General features: G+C 43.1%; 3 protein-coding genes across 18 annotated transcripts in view; 1 reads left to right on the top strand and 2 right to left on the bottom strand.

Annotated features, from left to right (window-relative positions):
- Positions 1 to 3,761, bottom strand: part of RAD52 (RAD52 homolog, DNA repair protein) — a 73,732-nt gene extending 69,971 nt beyond the window's left edge. The window contains exon 1 of the mRNA XM_043881914.1: positions 3,582 to 3,761. The gene's annotated coding sequence lies outside the window, so the exon portion shown is untranslated. The remainder of the gene's footprint in view (positions 1 to 3,581) is intronic.
- Positions 1 to 15,603, bottom strand: part of LOC122679928 (atherin-like) — a 35,006-nt gene extending 19,403 nt beyond the window's left edge. Inside the window, exons 1-2 of the mRNA XM_043880790.1 lie at positions 15,558 to 15,603; positions 6,780 to 7,842 (exon numbers count right to left, since the gene is read on the bottom strand). Coding sequence (XP_043736725.1) covers positions 6,788 to 7,842; positions 15,558 to 15,603 — 1,101 coding nt within the window. The 3' untranslated portion in view covers positions 6,780 to 6,787. The remainder of the gene's footprint in view (positions 1 to 6,779; positions 7,843 to 15,557) is intronic.
- Positions 7,297 to 17,940, top strand: part of ERC1 (ELKS/RAB6-interacting/CAST family member 1) — a 270,621-nt gene continuing 259,977 nt past the window's right edge. For 9 of the 16 annotated variants that reach the window (XM_043881903.1, XM_043881900.1, XM_043881898.1 and 6 more), the window contains exon 1: positions 7,345 to 7,555. The gene's annotated coding sequence lies outside the window, so the exon portion shown is untranslated. Of the gene's footprint in view, positions 7,556 to 7,600; positions 7,732 to 17,940 lie in introns of those variants that run through there. The other 7 variants (XM_043881904.1, XM_043881901.1, XM_043881894.1 and 4 more) reach the window with 3 other exon arrangements.

Below are 17,940 nucleotides of genomic sequence, written 5' to 3'. Positions count from 1 at the left end.
TATTTTATTGTTGAGTTTTAAGAATTATTTAAATGTTCTAGATAAAATATTAGGTATATGGTTTGCAAAATTTTCTTCTCATTCTGTGAGTTGTCTGTTTTTTCCTGGTACTGTCTGAATCAGTCTACTAGGGCTGACATAACTAAATACCACAGACTGTATATGACCTCATTTAACCTCAATTGGCTCTTTAACAACCCTGTCGCCAAATACAGACACATGTGGGTTAGGGCTTCCACACATAAATTTTCAGAGAACGCAGTTCAGTCCAAAACACTCTGTCCTCTGGATACCCCAAATTCTTGTCCTTCTCACATGCAAAACACATTCACCCCAATCCCAAGCCTTAACCCATTCCAGCATTGACTCTAAGCACAAAGTCTCATCTGATCCTTGGGTATGGTTGAGACTTGAGATATGATTCATTCTAAGGCAAAATTCCTCCCTAGCTGTGAGCCTGTGATACAAGCTAAGTGCTTCCAAAATACAATGCTGAGACAGGCATACAGAGATATTCCATTCTGCAAGAGAGAAATCAGAAAAGGGAATGGGTCCAAAGCATACCCCAAACAGCCTCTTTTAAGGCTCAAGAAGAACCCTTTTGGGCTTAATGCTCTGCCCTCTGGGCCCACTGGGGTGGCAACCTTATCCTCTTGGTTGGGAGTGGTGGCTCCATCCGCTCAGCCCTGGGCAGCAGTTTTATTCCTGAGGCACTGGTTGATAGCGGGCTCCACTAAAACCAAGGAGACAGCCTTGCCCCCCAGACTTGTATTCTGTGGGCTGGTGGCTGGAGTAGCAGCTGTGTTGATCTCTGAATCCCGTTTCTTGTCATTTTCCTGTTTTCTTGATGGATAATGTAACTGGCAGCCAGATAGCTCTAGTGTCCTATCCTAAGAATCTCAGAAGTCTGACAGCATCCCTCCATTTTCTTGTTTCTATGCCCTTCGTCCAAATTGGCAGCGTTTCTGCCAGTATAATCTTAGTTCTATTCCTGGCTACTTATGAGATAACTGATGAAATCCATGAATTGGACCCATGATCTCTTTATCTAATGGTTGTCCAGCTATACCCTTGACATGTTTCCCAGGACATTTTCTTTTTGTGTAATATGGATAGTAACTGGGTTCTGTGCATAATTCCAACATGTGAGGAGTGGGGTGGTTCCCCATACCAACAAGGAGCAAGTCTCAGGTACCAGCTGGGTGTCCTACATCTCGACTCAATTTTGACATTATCTACACAGAGACAGCATCAGGCTGTGCAGGTCACAGACTGCTGTACACCACTCTCCCCCATCTCAGGATGCCAGGTGCAAGCTAGGTTGTTACCTGTGCTTCTGACCCACTGGCCACAAACTATAGGTTCCAACAATCTCTCCCAACTCAGGATGCCAACTGTAACTCCAGGCTGTGACCTGTACTTCTGACTCACTGGGTTATTAATCAGAGATTGTCACAACTGCCTTCTTGTGTTTGATTAATTTGCCAGAGTGGCTCACAGAATTCAGAGAAAAATTTTTACACACTGGATGACTGGTTTATTATAAAAAGAACAGCCAGATGGAAGAGACGCACATGGCAAGGCGTGGGGAGAGGGCGCAGAGATAACAAGCCCCCTCCAGCTTGCCTCTCCCCACTTCTCCAGGCAGTCACCAACAGGCAGCTCTCTGAACCCTGTCCTTGCGGAGGGTTGTGGAGGCTTCATTACTTAGATATGATTGATCAAATCACTGGTCATTGGCAACTGATTCAGCCTCTAGTTTCTCTCCCCTCTGTGGAGGTAAGGGGGTGGGGCTGAAGTTCCAACCCTGTATTCCCTGGTTGGGTCCTTTGCTAGCGATCTCCATTCTTAGGGCTTTCCAAAAGTCACCTCATTAACATAAACACTTAAATAACAGGATATCCATTTCACCTTTATGGCTCTGAAAGTGATTTCAGGAACTGAGGAGCAAGGACTGAACACTACAAGAGAAGTTCCTATTGCTCTTGTCCCTCCGGAAATTCCAAGGGTTTTGGGAGCTGTGTCAAGAACCCTGGATGAAGACCAAATATATATGAGAGATATATTTTAGTTGTCTGACCAAATGTGTATTTCTTTTTTTAAAACTGAAGTATAGTTGATGTACATTATCATGTTAGTTTCAGGTGTACAACATAGTGATTTGACATTTAAACATGTTACAAAATGTTCACCAATATATTTTTCTTGCAAATTACAGTATTGCAGATAAGCTAAGAATTTTCCAAATCTTCAACTTCTGGTTCATTTTTGCTTAACAACTCCTTTAATTTCTCTCTCACCTCCTGTATACTCTAAGGAGTAAGAAGAAATTTGGCTGCACCACAAACACTGCTCAGAAATCCCTGCAGCTAAATATCAAAGTTTATTACTTTTAATTTCTACCTTCCACAGAACCACGAGGAAACAGTTTGGCCTTCTCTGCCACTTTATAGAGTCACCTTTCCTCCGGTTTCCAATAGCATGCTCCTCATTCCTGAGATCTCATCCCAGTCACCTTTTAACTTGCATTAATTCTACCAAGAGTGTCTCTTCAAGGTAATCTAGGTTCTTCCCAAAACGCATCTCAAAAACCTTTCAGCTTCTGCTCATTGCGTGCTGTGTTGTGCTAAGTTGCTTCAGTCATGTCCAACTCTTTGGGATTCTCAAGGCAAGAATACTGGAGTGGGTTGCCATGGCCTCCTCCAGGGGATCTTTCCTACCCAGGGATCGAGCCTGAGTCTTCTGCGTCTCCTGTGATGGCAGGCGGGTTCTTTATCACTAGTGCCACCTGGAAAGCCTCTATTCATTCCTCACTAGCAAAGCCCTTTCCACATTTTTAAGGTATTTGTTATAGTGGTACCCCACTTCTCAGTACCAAAATCTGTTATTAGCCTGGTAGGGCTGACGTAACATCACAGACTGGGCAGCTTAAGTAACAGTAAAGTATTTTACACATTTCTGGAGGCTGGATATCCAAGATCAAGGTGTTGGCAGGTTTGCTTGGTTTGCAAATGGCCATCTGCCTTTCCTCAACCTATGGCAACCACTCTTATGCCTTCTGTCTCTATGACTTTTACTATTACCAGTACCTCATGTACATCCCACGTACAGTCCCTTTGTGATTGGGTTATTTCATTTGGCATAATGTCCCCAAAGTTCACCATATTGTAGCATGTGTCAGAATATCCTTCCTTTTTAAAGCTGAACATACAAAAGTTTTGAATATTCCATTTTGATGGAGTCCAGTTTTAAAATTTTGTCATAGTTTTGGTTTCATAGTTAAGAAACTATTGCCTAATCCAAGGTCATAAGGATTTATACCTGCTTTTATCTAAAATTACTATAGTTCCAGCATTTATATTTAGGCCTGTGATCCATTGTGAATTAGTTTTTGTGTTATGAGGGAGGGGTCCGATTTCATTTTTTTTGCATGTGGTTATACAATTGTCCCAGCACCCTTTGTTGAGAAGACTATTAGTTCCCCAGTGAATCAAATGCCCACAGATGTGTGGGTTATTTTTGAACTCTCAATTCTTTTCCACAATATATACTTCTATTATTATTCCAGTACCACATATTACCTTGATGATTGTAGCTCTGTAGTCAGCTTTGAAATCAGGAAGAATGAATGTTTCAACTTTTTTCTTCATGATTCTTTCGGCTTTTCTGAGTCCCTTGCACTGCCATGTGAATTTTAGAATCTGCTTGTCAATTTCTGGGGGAAAAAAGCAACTGGGATTTTTGATAGGATTGCATAGACCCTGTAGAACAAATAAAGGAGTACTGCTTATTATAACAATATCAAGTCTTCTATTTCTTGATCACAATTTAGCTTAATTATAAACCCTATACTTTGTGTCTTCCCATCCTCTCAATAAGCCAAATAATTCCTCACTCCTTCACTGGCCACTTTTCCTACTTCTTACAGTACATTTTAGTAACTGTTTCTGATTCTGCCAACTACAGACATCTCTGGAGTGCTTTTACCTTTACCTCTACCTTTCCTCTCTCTGTTTCACATCTTCAACTGCCAGTCATATTTTTTACCTTTACATTGTCAACATCAGTATGCTTTAACTACAGCAAGATTAGAAACCTGCACTAAACTTTCTATCGAGTAATTATTCAGTTCAACTCTTTTTCAGATTTCTCTCCCAAAATGCCTATCCTTCCACTCCAATCCAGCCTAGCTATTTATTTATTAATTTTGGCTGCGCTGGGTCTTCACTGCAGCACAAGGGGGCTTCCCTTGCCGCAGAGCACCAGCTGTAGAAGGCGCAGGCTGAGTAGTTATGGCACAAGGGCTCAGCTGCCCTGTGGCTTGTTGGACATAGTTCTGACTAGATATCACACTCATGTGCCCTGTGTTGGAAGGCAGATTCTCAACCACTGGACCACCAGGGAAGCCCTAGCCTAGCTCTTGGGACATCCCTTTACTTCTGAATTAGATCCCCTGATTCCTGGTCAGTAGTGTTGTCAGATACCTCATTTCTACCTCATTGTTAAGTAACTTTGAAAAAAAAAGCCTATGTGGGCGCTTGACGTTTTCAATCTCTGCATATCTGAGAATGTTCTCATTCTGATCTTTTAATGATAGTTCAGCTAGGAATAGTTGTTGTTGTTGTTTTAATTTAAAAAATGCCTAGAATTTCAAGCTCAAGAAGTATTTCCCTCAGAAACTTGAAGGTCTTTTTTATCTTCTCATATCTATTGTTGCTGGTAAGAATTCTAATCACAGTCTTACTCTTTTATGGGTCACTTTTTTCCTGGGAAATTCAGGACCTTCCTGTATCTTCAGCGTTTTAACATTTCATAAGGTTGTTTTCTGTTTTTGCTCTCCACCAATGGACATTTTTTAGCTCTGGGAAAGTTTCTTCCATTATTTTTGGGATACTTTTCCATCTTTTACTTATGGTTTTCTCTTTCTCTTGTAATATTAGTCCTGTTGGATTGACTTTTTAAAATATTTTCTCTTGCAACTTCCATCTCTTTGCACATTCTATTTTCCTTAAAACTTCATGGACTTTACCTTTCAATAAAAGTGAATTTACATTTTGGCAATTTCTTATTTCTAATTTAAGATTTACTTTTTGTTCCTGGTGTGTTAACTTATATGAGTATATTATCCTTGTTTCATAGCTGTAATAAGTTTGGGAGCATGCTATATTTTTTTAAGTTCTCTGAAGTTTCTTTTTCCTCTATGGTCACAATTTCTCCTCTGTCAGCCCCAAGTTGGAGACTTCCCTTAAACACCTAAAAGCCCTTGGTTATCTGTTCGTATTTAAGATGAAATAGCTGGACGCTGATGACTAATCTTTAGAACCTGGGAGGGTCTTGCCAACTTCACTCTAGGGTGAGTGGGTAGGAAGCTGGCTATTGTGCCAGAATAAAGAATGCTTTACTCTTAGTCATTAAATGCTCCCCAGAGATTATAAGAACTTGACTTTTAGCTCGGGATAAATGCCTAGCTATTGTATCTGAGGCATGGGGTGGGGAGGGCTGGGGTACTGCTGTTCTACATAGAAACCTTTATTTAGTTTCCTTGTTTTCATCCCTGCTTCTCCCTCTTGGTCTGTTGTGCTGATGTCTCCAAATTTCAGTTTCTTTAAATCACTTCTTGCTGCTAGGCCTCCTTCCACAACTGCAGTACCCATTCCCTACACCTATTCCAAACTATGGTTTCTTCCATTTTGTTTAATCAGACCACACTCTCTCAGTGTAAAATTAAAAAAAAAAATTTTGGTGGCTCCCTTCCCATTTTCTGTCCTGTACTGGTTTGTATCATTTTTCATTTCTTTATGAGCATTTTAACAGGGTTTTAGGAAGAGGAGGCAATTAAAGAACTTACTCAGCCAGCTTTAATTAAAAAAAAAAACAAAAACAAACCCTGGGACTTTCCTGGTGGTCCAGTGGTTAAGACACCAAGTTTCCAGTGCAGGGGGAATGGGTTCCATCCCTGGTCAGGGAACTAAGATTCTGAATGCTGTGTGAGGTGGCCAAAAAAAAAAAAAAACCTTAAATGTAGATTTAAAAAAAAAAGACATGTAGGGCAGAGTAGGGAATAAGAAACAAGAACAGTGGAATGACAAAAAAGAGAAACCAAAAAATTTTCTAAGCCTGTGATGTGGACAGTATTCCTGTGTAGTCAGAACAATGCTTAACTTAGCATCTTCCACTCTTCAAACCCACACATTTCAGGGTTTGAAGATAAACCTGAGACATCTCGTCCACACCCCACTTTACAGTTAAGAAAATCAAGACCCAGAAGTCCTGTGATCTTCCCAAGGTCACACAAGTAGAGGATGGGCGAGGGGAAACCAAGTAGATAGCATCAAGTCCACTTTGCTTTCCTTCCGCCTCCTCACACTGCTAGGGAGCTTACAAGAGGAGCGGATCGGTAGTCAGGTGAGGAGGACCGTGAGAAACGGTCACAGGGGGATAGGCTTTTCCTGAGTGAAGAGTCTGACAAAATCAAATACTTTAGGACGCTTCGTTTGGCAGGACCGCGCTGTCCCCCGGCCGCGGTCCTGACCGTACAGAAGGGGGCGACTGTGTAGCAGGACCCGGGCCGGGGGAACCCGAGGGCGGCGACGCTGGGCGGAGGGGGACGCGGTGACGAGCGAGGACCCCGAGGAGGGGCGCGAAGGTGGCGGTGGGACCACGAGAGAACTCGCTGCTGTGACTCAACTGCTCTCAGGGTGTTTAGTTACTGATAAAACACTCGCTGGCAGGGGCTGCAAACAACCCACATCATCACTCTTGGGGCGGCGACAGCTTACCTACAGCCTCACAGTAACGGTGCGCGCCTCAGACTACGAAACCTGCCAGCGCTTCGGCACCACAATCGGGGGCGCCCGACGCGGGGCCGCCTGCCACTCGCGAGGACAGGGAAGGCCGCCGAGGTGAACCGCGGACAGGCCGCCGGCAGTGTCTCCCGGGCGGTGCGGATAGTCCGAGGGCCTCGGGGCGGGAAACCCACCTGCCCCGAGAGACCTGGGCCCTGGTTCCGCGGCACCGGTCCGCCGAGGCGGTGGTGGTTGCCCACTGTCGGTGCCGCGCCGCCTCCTACGGCAAGCGGGAGGAGACAGACGCCGAGCGCCCCGCGCAGGGAGTGTGTACGCGTGTGCACCCGCACCCGCCAGCCCCCAGCCCACCGGCCCCTTAGAAGGGGCCCGAGGCCCGCGCACGGCCGAGTCGCCCTCCCAGGAGGCTGCGGGACGGCCAGCGGGCGCGGCCGGGCGGGGGCGGGGCTCGCGCTGACGTCGGCCCGGGGCGGGGCTGAGGACTCGCGCAGGGGGCGGGGCGCGGTGACGTCGGGCGCCCGGGCCGAGCTGTGGCGGCGGCGGTAGTGGCGGCGGCGGCGCCCGGGCGGGCAGCGGCATCGGCAGCCCAGAGGAGGGTGAGACGGCCGCGGTGGCGGCAGCTCGGGATCGGGCGGCGCCTGGAGCTTCCCGCCCGTCGCTGGCGCCAGGGCCCTCGTCTCTCCTGCGCCCGCTCCTCCCCACGGCCCTGGCTGGGTCCGGGCAGCGCGCCCCCGGGGAGGGCGGAGTCGTAGGTGAGGCGCGGGGACCCCTCCCCCTCCGCGCCCTGCCGGGGGGGATGGGACGTCCGAGAGGGCGGCCCCACCCAGCCCACCGGCGGGTGCCCGTGGACCGGCTGGAGGGGCGGCGACGGCGGGGACCCGCGGGGGCTGCGGGCGGCCGGCTTCAGAGGCGTGATGTTGCGGGCGAGGTGGGGACGTGCACGCCTCGGGGAGCCCCGGGAGGCTGGGGTGCGGTCGGGTGGGTCTGAGGTTTGGGTACCGATGTGCAGCGTTGAAAGAGACGAGGATTCTGGTCTCTCCTGTGAAGTAGTAAGATAGGAGATGGAGGGTTGGCTTCCAGAAAGGAGATGAGCTGTGGATGTTGCCTTTTAGGCAGTTGGAGAAGCTATTGCACTAGGTCTCACGTTTCTACTTAGGGCTTGGGGTCTTTTTTTACCCCCCTTTAGGCGGGGTGGGGGTCGAGGAAGGAAGCGACTCCCTCAGCTTTTGGCTCAGGGTGGGGAAATTGTGGAGCGTGGACGGGTTTGGAGTTTTACAGCCTTGAAGAGGAGCAGAGATCTTGGGTTAGACAACTTCATTCTGGCAGCAACATTAGGTGATAGGTCCCTTTACACTTAATTCCTAAAAGGCGTTATCTTCCAGTCTTTTATTTATTTTGGTCCCTAAACGATCTGTGTACCTCATCTTCAAGTTTTATCCTGGCCCCTTAAGAGAAGGCCCGAGGATCTGGTGGTTCCTTTGGAAGTCACGTTTCTGAGGAGTAGTTGCAGGTGGTTGTGGTTGACTGCTTTGGATGGATGAAATGAACAATTTGCACATTCCTGTTGGCGCTAATTACTTGAAACATACTTAAATGTTTTAAAGCACTGCTGTCTTTTGCAACTCAGTTTTTAGTAGATCTTGACAGTTAGCTATTCTGTGTTTGATAATTACTGGAGATTTCTGAAGTTTCTCAATTGCATGTCTTTATTAGACACTTAAAATGAAGTGGAATAAAAATTTTTGGTAGGTCCCTCCATTTTTGAGAAACATTCTTAAAGTCAGGTGCTCCTAAAATGTTTTTGGGAGCATGTGTCTGTCACTGCATAGGGAGAGGTTACTAAGAGTAAAGGTTCTTCACAGCAGTGTTTCACAACTTAGCACATTAAATCAGAATCTCCTTTTCTGGATTTCTGCTCCCCATCAGATTACAGAACTCCCTGTCCTTACCTGTCAGTTAATATCATTTAAGCTATTTCTTGCTGGGAAAACAGGCCCTGAGATGGACATGTATTATGTAATGGATGGAAGTAGGTATGACTCTCTATAATTGATTTATGGAGGAAGAGAAACCGTCATGAAATGGAATTTAAGCAGTGACTCTCCCAAGGCTTATTCAATTTATTTGGGAACATAGCCAGAGAAGTGCTTTCCTGTAACCCAAGAGAGAAATATACAGGGTGAGTGTCAGTGGTTGCCTTTTTTAATATGTCTACTTAATAAGCAGACTGTTACCCTCCAGCAAATACTTCTGCTTGAAGAAACTTATAGGAAACAGATGACATAATAGCTATTAAGTGAAAATAGGTGTGGTCCACTTGTAATTATAAACAAAAGATGTAATTAAATATTCAGACAAGTCAAATTACAAGTTGATAGAATAATGATTTTGATACTGGATTAGTTACTTGGAAAGATTAACATTCACATACCTGGTTTTGGCTTTTGTCTTATATTTTGACTTAATTGAGTATATATGGGGACAGATGTGAACTGAGATACCAGGTGAAATTATGTGTGTATTTTGCTAAAATGACATTTCCATGGCTGACAGTGGGAGGTAGTTCTCCTTGTTGGAATGCAGTCATATAATTTCAGAAAAGTGTAGGGTGATCTATTTCTCTTTAGGATTTCTTATGCCTGAGAAAATCAGTATGTTTTATTTTTAAGAAATGTCATTTACTAGTCATTACTGTGATATCTTTGTTGAGTCTACTGGGGTATTCCCCGCCCCCCCCACCCTTTTTTGAATTACTAAAGTCAGATAAGTATGTCAGTCCGTGAGGTCAACTTTAATACTGAAATGAAAAGCGAAGATTCTTAAAGCAACAACTGCTCTTTTTCTATGCTACATTTATGCTTTTAGAAGCAGTATAAGAGATATTACATGTGTTTTGCACATACTATGACAAAAATGGAGAAAGATGAGGGAATGGAGTATTTTGGCTAATTACAAGCAGTGGATTGATTATGGATTTTCAGACATACAGTGTAATAAAGTAAATTAAGCTTAAAGGTATGTGTAATACAGTTTATTTCTATAACTTGCTTTTTCAAAATGTGAGCCTTTGGGGTGCTGCCTTATTCATTTATTCATTCAACAGTTATTTTTTAAGTATGGTTCTGGGTACATTTTTTAGCCATTGGAAATATAGTAGTGAACAACACTGATGAAAATTCTAACCTTCATAGAGCTTACCTTCTGGATACCTTCTAGGGAAATGAAGAGGAACTCAGCAAAGGAGATTAATAAGGAAATTAATAAGAGACCATTGAGGTAGAAGGAAAATCAGGAGAGTATGATGTACTGGAAATGAAGGAAAGGAAGTTTTCAAGGAGGAGGGAATGATCAACTGTGTCATTGTTTAAAGATGTGTCAGACTGTTGGGCAGGAAAGAATTCTGACTGATGTCTAATAACAGAGAGATGACTAAATGCTTTTTAGTGTGAGATGGAGGCAAATGGAAGAATCAGTTTTTTACTTCCTTGGATTGATTTAAAATAAATATATGTATATATATTTAAATTATATATAAATCATATATTTTATGATTTATATATGATAAAATAAATAATATAAAATGTATATTTTATATTTAAAAATAAAATCATATATATATTTAAAAAATATATATTTCACACTTTATTCTTTTCAGAACAAAATATGCATCCTGGGAGTTTAGTACTTGTACTAAGGAGAGGGCTTCCCTTATGGCTCAGCTGGTAGAGAATCTGCCTGCAATGGGGGAGACCTGCGTTCTCTCCCTGGGTTGGGAAGATCCCCTGGAGAAGGGCAAGGCTACCCACTCCAGTATTCTGGCCTGGAGAGTTCCATGAACTGTATAGTCCATGGGGTCACAGAGAGTCAGACACGACTGAGCAACCTTCACTTCACTTCAAGGAGAGGTATGATGTTATTGTTATTGGTCATATATACCCTTATTTTTTTAAACACATATATCAAATCAGAAGTTATAAAAATACACAGGGAAAAAAATAAGTCTCTTCTCCATTCAGTTGTTCCTGAAGGCAGACACTGTTTTCAGTTTCTTGTTTTTCCTAACCAGTGAAATTTTGTGCAATAATATGGCATTAAGCTATTTTAAAATTGCATAAAAATAACAAGTATTTTATCCTCTAGGTATTTTTTTTTCACAGGCTTAATATTTGTTTTTATAATTTAAGTCTTAACTACCCACAGATCTTTTTTAAATATAATGGCTTTATTGAGGGATAATCCACATACCACAGAATTCACCCATTAAAGTGTACAGTTAAGTTTTTTTTTTTTTTTGATACATTCATCACCATGATCAATTTTAGAACATTTTCATCCTCTCCAAAAGAAGTCCCAAACCCATTAGTGGTCATTCCCTGACGTTTGGTTTTTAAGTATTGTTTTGCATAGTATGTGGGAAAAATGTTTGTGAATTACTTTATTTTCAGTTAAGTGGCAGTGAAGCCATTTAGTGTTTACTTTTAAAATTCTCTTTTTAAAAGCAATTTTTTAAAATATCTATTAACTTGGTTGCGGGTCTTTTAGGTGGGATCTGGTTCCCTGAATAGGGATCGAACCTCAGCAAGAGTTTCGTTGTAGTGGGAAAAGAGGAAAAGTTAACAGGCTTTTGTGGTCTGCTATGTTAAGTGCTTTGATAGGTGACATACAGGTTTCTACATCAGCTTATAGGATGGATCCCTAATAGGATTGTAGGAAGATCTAAGATGAGATCTCCTAAGGATAAGTACGATTTGGCTAGATGAAAAGGATGCACGTGGAGGAAACAACATGTGCAGGACCCAAAGGCAAGAAAGCGATAAGGCAGGTGAGTGATATGAAGATGGTTTGACCGGGCTGGAATGTTGTGGGCATCACTTTTCCTTTCTATGAAAAGGTGTGCTGTCTTAAAAAAAGCAAAATAATTATAGTATTAATTTGCTTAACCTGTGGATTGCTGTCACTTCTTAGCTATAGAACTTTGGGTGAGTTACTTTATTGTCTAAAACTCAGTTAATTTTCTCATCTGTAGGATGAGAATAGTAGTCCTATCCGATGTGACTGTTGTGAAGAATAAATGAGATAGTGCTCATAAAGCTTGGAATATAGTGAGTACTCTAAATCCAGCTGCCCTGATAATGACATTGGGGTGGTGGTTTTGATGATATCGTGACACTGATCCTGAAAAATGGAATTCCTTAGGGTATTTTGGAGCCTCACAGAGTGCTCGGGAGACTGGAAGATGACCTGTCATTAAAATTTTTTTTTTTTTCCTGGGAAGAAAGAAGTGACTACCCAAAACTTGAGACTAGCACCGTTTAGCGGAACTTTGTGTGATGGTAGGAATGTTCTCTTATTCACCATCAAATACAGTAGCCACTAGTCACACGTGCCCTTCTTTTGTAAAGATTATTTGGTGTGAACCATTTTTATTTTATTTTATTTATTTTTTTTTTTGGTGTGAACCATTTTTAAAGTCTTCATTGAATTTGTTACAACAGTGCTTCTGTTTTTTATGTTTTGGTTTTTTGGCCCCGAGGCATATGGGATCTTAGTTTCCCCAACAGGAATAGAACCTGCATCCCCTATATTGCAGGGTGAAGTCTTAACACCAGGAAAGTCCCCTTATGGGCCTTTTGAACACTTGAAATGTGGCTAGTGTGACTGACAGCCTGTATTGTTAATTATATTACAATTAATTTAAATAGCTACTGTGACTATTGGCCACTATACTGGGCAGCACAGTTATACACTTAAAGGATGAGGAATCTCATATTGAATTGTGGCAGTATTATAGAGTCGATAATTCTAAAAGTTAAAAAGTAGTTTTAGAAGCCTCACCAGGGGAGTGGATTACAGCATGGGTGAACTAGGTCACATCAGACAATAATGCTGTAGTTTCCTAGAATTGACATGGCTCCTAGACTGATAAAGGAAATGTAGTAGTTGTAATGTGTCTAGACTTCAGCTAGATCTTTTCATGTTGTCTTTGTGGCAAATATGAAAAATTAAGTCGGAGATTTCATGAGAATAGGAACTATCTGTCATGTGTTCTCTACTGAGCAAATAATAGATGCTTACTAAATATTTGATGACTGAATGGATAATGGTACACTTAAGCGAAGTCCCAACTGGCTGTAAATGGCCCTCCCCAGAGAACAAAGAGTAGCTCACTGAAGATGATGGATTAGGGGAGCTGGTGTTAGATGGCACCTCATCCGTGTGTATAGTGTTGGAATGATCCAGGAGCAGTGGCACAGGAGGTAGTGGCCATGAGAACCAGTGGCCAGCCTACCCTTACTGAGCCTGGAGGATGTCCAGGTCATCACTAGCTGATGGTGAAGAGGCGGCGGTGGAAAAGACTGTGTTGCTGAGTAGCATGGAAGGTAGACTCACAGGATTTTTATACAAGGGTTCAGAAATAGTGGTCTGGAGGTGGCAGTGGAAGAAAGGAGGGTACCAGCCTCATTGCCCAGTATCGGGCGTGGCACGTGGGTGTCTTCACAGCCTCCACTTGAGAGGACTGCGTGGGAAGAGCATCCTGGAAGAGCCAGTTCTCCGTGAAGGCAGAGGTACTGAGCACCTTCAGAGGAGTTCTTTGGTAATAGAGTGAAGTTCCTTGAGAGTGTACTTCCCCACCCGAGTGGCTTCTTTTTTTTCTTTTTAAATCATCACTTAAACTTTAAGAGAAGCCTCTCTCATCTTAAACAGATTCTTCAGCTCATACTTTCTCTGTCTCTTGCTTTAAGTTGACTTTTGCTCTTTGCTTTACAGCCAGACTTTGTTGAGAGAGTTGTCTGCCTTTGCTTTATGTTTCCATTTCTTCACCTGCAGTTTTCTTCTCTGTTTCTGTCTGGCTTCTGTCTCCACAGTTTCACTGAAACTGTGTTGCTTGAATTACCAGTGTCTTTCTTTAAATGCACTGGCTGTTTTTCTATCCATTTATTTAACCTCTTAGCAGCCTTACTAATAGTCCATTGGTATGCAATGAATTACCCCCAAACTTAAAACAACAAATATTTATTGTTTCATAATTTCTTTGGGTCAGGCATCTGGGTTTCATGTGTCTGATTCAGGGTCACTCAGGAGGCTGCAATCAGGTGTTGACTAGGACTGGTTATCTCAGCACTCCACTTGGGGGAGGGTCTGCTTCCACCTCAGTTGTGTGACTGTTGGCTGGCCTGAGGTCCTTGCTGGATGTTTGAGGGAGAAGTCAGTCTCTCTGCCATTTGGGTCTCTGTGTAACATTACTCTAGCAACTTGGTACCAGTTTCTCCTTGATTGAGGGGTCTGTGGAGGAGGAGGGAGGTACTAGTCCTTCTTTTTGTAACCTAACCTGGGAAGTGACATTGTATCACTTCTGCTGTATCCTGTTCACTGAAGGAGTCCTAGGTCAAGCACAGGCAAGCGAAGATTACACAACAGCAAGAAACTGAAAGGTAGATGTCATTCAGAGCCATTTTCAGAATTGCGTACTACAGCTGCATTTGACACGGTCAACTTCTCCTTCTTGGGTAGAACTCTCACTTTTTTCAGAGCCTTTAGATCACACTTCTGTTTTCCTTTCTGGTTCTCTGGGCTGTCTTTCCAGTCATCTTTGTTGAACCTTTTTCTCACAGTCATTAAATGTTTGAATTTCTCTGGGTGATCTCATCACCTATTCATTTTTCATGTGTGTGCTGAGTATTCCTGTTGCTTTACCTCTCTCTCGTGTCAAAGAGCTGTTGTCCAGTGTTTCCACTCGAATGCCTCTTATACTCAACAGATCCAAAACTAAATGTGTGTGATTCCTGCTCTTCTCTGGGGTTCCTTAATTTGTTAAATGACACTACCAGAAATATGTGTAGTGTTAGTCACCTTGCGGCATGTGGGATCTTAGTTCCCTAAACAGGTATTGAACCCACATCTCCTGCATCAGAAGGTGGATTCTTAACCACTGGACCACCAATAAGTGTAACTGTTAGTCACTCAGTCGTGTCCGAATCTTCATCACCCCGTGGACTGTAGCCCATCAGGCTCCTCCGTCCATGGGATTCTCCAGGCAAGAAATCCGGAGTGGGTTGCCATGCCCTCCTCCAGGGGATCTTCCTGTCCCAGGGATCAAACCCACATCTCCTGCATTGCAGGCAGATTCTTTACTGTCTGAGCCACCAGGGAAGCCCCTGACAGTGTCTTTTGAACAAGGTTCTTAATTTTAGTGTAATCCAGTTAGTGTTTATGTGGTTAGTGCTTAAAAAAAATTTTTTTTTGATGTGGATCATTTTTAAATTCTTTATTGAATTTGTTACAATATCATTTCTGTTTTATGTTTTGGTTTTCTGGCCACGAGGTATGTGGGATCGTAGCTCCCCAGTCAGAGACTGAACCTGCACCCTCTGCACTGGAAGCAAAATCTTAACCCCTGGACCGCCAGGGAAGCCCCTGGTTAGTGCTTTTCCTGTGTAAGGAATCTTTCCCTACCCCATGGTCCTGAAGTTACTCATTTGTTATTTTCTTGGAAATGTTAACTATACCTTTCCCATATAGCTCCATGATCTGCCTATAATTGATTTTTGCAAAAGCTTCAAAGTTTATTTTTGTTTTTCTGATATGGTTCCTGATATTCTCAGCATCATTTATCGCCAGTTCCTTCCTTTTTCAACTGCATTGTAATAATTCGAGGCTCTGTTCTGTTCCACTCGTTTCCCTGTCTTGGTTCAGGGCCAGACTTAGTTACTGTAGTTTTATAGTAAGTCTTCATGCCTGTTAAAGTGTTCCCACCTTGTCTTTTCCCAAGAATGTCTTGACAGGCATCGTCAGTGACCATCATGGTCAGTGATCAGGAATGGTATCAACATAGGGATAGATGTAGACATCAATGGAAATGTCCAACTATGGACACCTATTTATAGTTAATTAATTTTCAACACAGGTGGGAGGGTAATTCAGTGGAGGAAAGGATAGTCTTTTTTTTGGTTATCTATTTTTTTTTTTTGCATTGGAGTATAGTTGGTTTACAGTGTTGTGGTGTTTTCTGCGATACAGCCGAGTGAATCACCTATACGATGGGCTTTGTCAATCATGTTAGAGTCTAGAGTTTGACCTTGGGGCAATGGCAGGACTTTGGAGACTTTTGAGTAAAGGAAATAGCAAACTTTATTTACATTTTACAAAGAGTGGGTAGGAGGAGGCTAAGTGGAGAGGCCGATTAAGAGGCTGGGCTTTAATCTTGTTAAAGCTTGAAACAGAAAGTAGTGACAGTGAGGATAGAGAAGCATCTGGAATTGAAAGCTTTAAAGAACACAGGACTGGCTGGCTGAGTGTCTATGTGTGTGTGTATATGTACGTGTACGTACATGTACTTTTGGGGAAGAAAGGGCAGTTGGTGGGGAGGGAGGAGACAGGTGACGCCCAGACTTTTGGATGAAGCAGATAGGTTAGCAGCTGTGCCGTCTTAATACAGTAGTCACTATATATGGGTATTTACATTTAAACTGATTTAAATGAATTAAGATTTGAAGTTTAGTTTTTCAGGCACACTAGCTGTATCTCATGTGGCCAGTAGCCAAACGGGAGTCATGATATCTGTATCAGACAGTACAGATAGAGAATATTCTCATTGGCACAGAAAGGTCTGCTGCAATTTTTGGTAGCAACTAGCTCTTTCCCCCAGAGAAGGCAATGGCACGCCACTCCAGTACTCTTGCCTGGAAAATCCCATGGACAGAGGAGCCTGGTAGGCTGCAGTCCAGGGGGTCGCTAAGAGTCGGACACGACTGGGCGACTTCACTTTCACTTTTCACTTTCATGCATTGAAGAAGGAAGTGGCAACCCACTCCAGTGTTCTTGCCTGGAGAATCCCAGGGACGGGGGAGCCTGGTGGGCTGCCGTCTATGGGGTCGCACAGAGTCGGACACGACTGAAGTGACTTAGCAGCAGCAGCAGCAGCAGCTCTTCCCCCAGAGGAAAGTCAAAATAATAGGTGGTGTTTGCCAGTCTCCAAAGAGCTCTGGCTCCAGAGTAACCTAACGGATTCTGTGAGTCAGACACAATTACTACCACCACCACCATCATCCAGTCATTGGCAGATACACAACACTTTGATGATCAGATAAGGAGCCAGAGGGATGGTGATGCTGTTCAGTAGGCTGTTGGTGACTGTGGCGGGGCAGCAGGAACCTCTGGGAAGACTGCTGTCCAGTAGACAATCGTGTGAGCCACTTATGTGATTAAAATTTGAGTAGTCACATTACAGAGTTAAAAAATAATGGTTAGAGTTCATAATCTTACAATGTATTTTATTTAACCCAGTGCATCCAAAATGCCATTTTCAACACGTTGAAACATGTCATATTTAAAATGAGCAACTTTACATTCTTTCTTCATACTGAGTACTGAGTATTTAAAATCAATTGCATACTTTAGCATAAATTAATTCAGATGCTGTGATTTATCAGAAATAACTTGATCTGTACTTAGAGTTCATAACATCTACAGTTGGAAAAGTAGGTTCACACGCCCAGCCCATTCCAAACATGCTTAAAAGTTTTCCCCGTAATTATCAGGTTTTTAAATTTAACTTTTAATTAACAATGAAATAACAAATTCAGTTCCTCAGTCTCACTAGCTCTTTTCAAGTAAACAGCCATGAGTGACTAGTGGCCACTATATTGGACAGTGCAACTCTGTAACGACCAGTGACATTCACTTGATAGTTGGAAATTCAGGTCTGGAGCTCAGAAGAGAGGTGCAGGGACAGACAGGTGGATGGTAGGGACTGTGAGGAATGTGGAAATGAAAAAAACAAGCTTGATTTTGGACAAACCATATTAAGTTCTCTGTGTGTTAGTTGCTCAGTCGTGTCCAACTCTTTGCAACTACATGGACTGTAGCCTGCCAGGCTTTCTCCATCCACGGGATTTTCCAGGTAAGAATCCTGGAAGTGGAGTTGCCATTTCCTTCTCCAGGGGATCGAACCCAGGTCTCCTGTGTTGTAGGCAGACACTTTACCATCTGAGCCACCAGGGAAGCCCTAGTTCTGGGTACTCCCTTAAAAAAATCTGGAAGTCTGTCTGGTGAGAGTAAGGTGGTTGATGAGTGTGTGGCATATTGCAGTGGTTGAGTCAGATGTGTCATCTTGGGCAACTCACTGAGCCTTTCTGAG

Source organism: Cervus elaphus, chromosome 22 (genome assembly GCF_910594005.1).
Source record: "Cervus elaphus chromosome 22, mCerEla1.1, whole genome shotgun sequence".
NCBI lineage: Eukaryota > Metazoa > Chordata > Mammalia > Artiodactyla > Cervidae > Cervus > Cervus elaphus.
The sequence above is the reverse complement of the archived record's forward strand: the minus strand, read 5'-3'. Positions and strand labels throughout refer to the sequence as shown.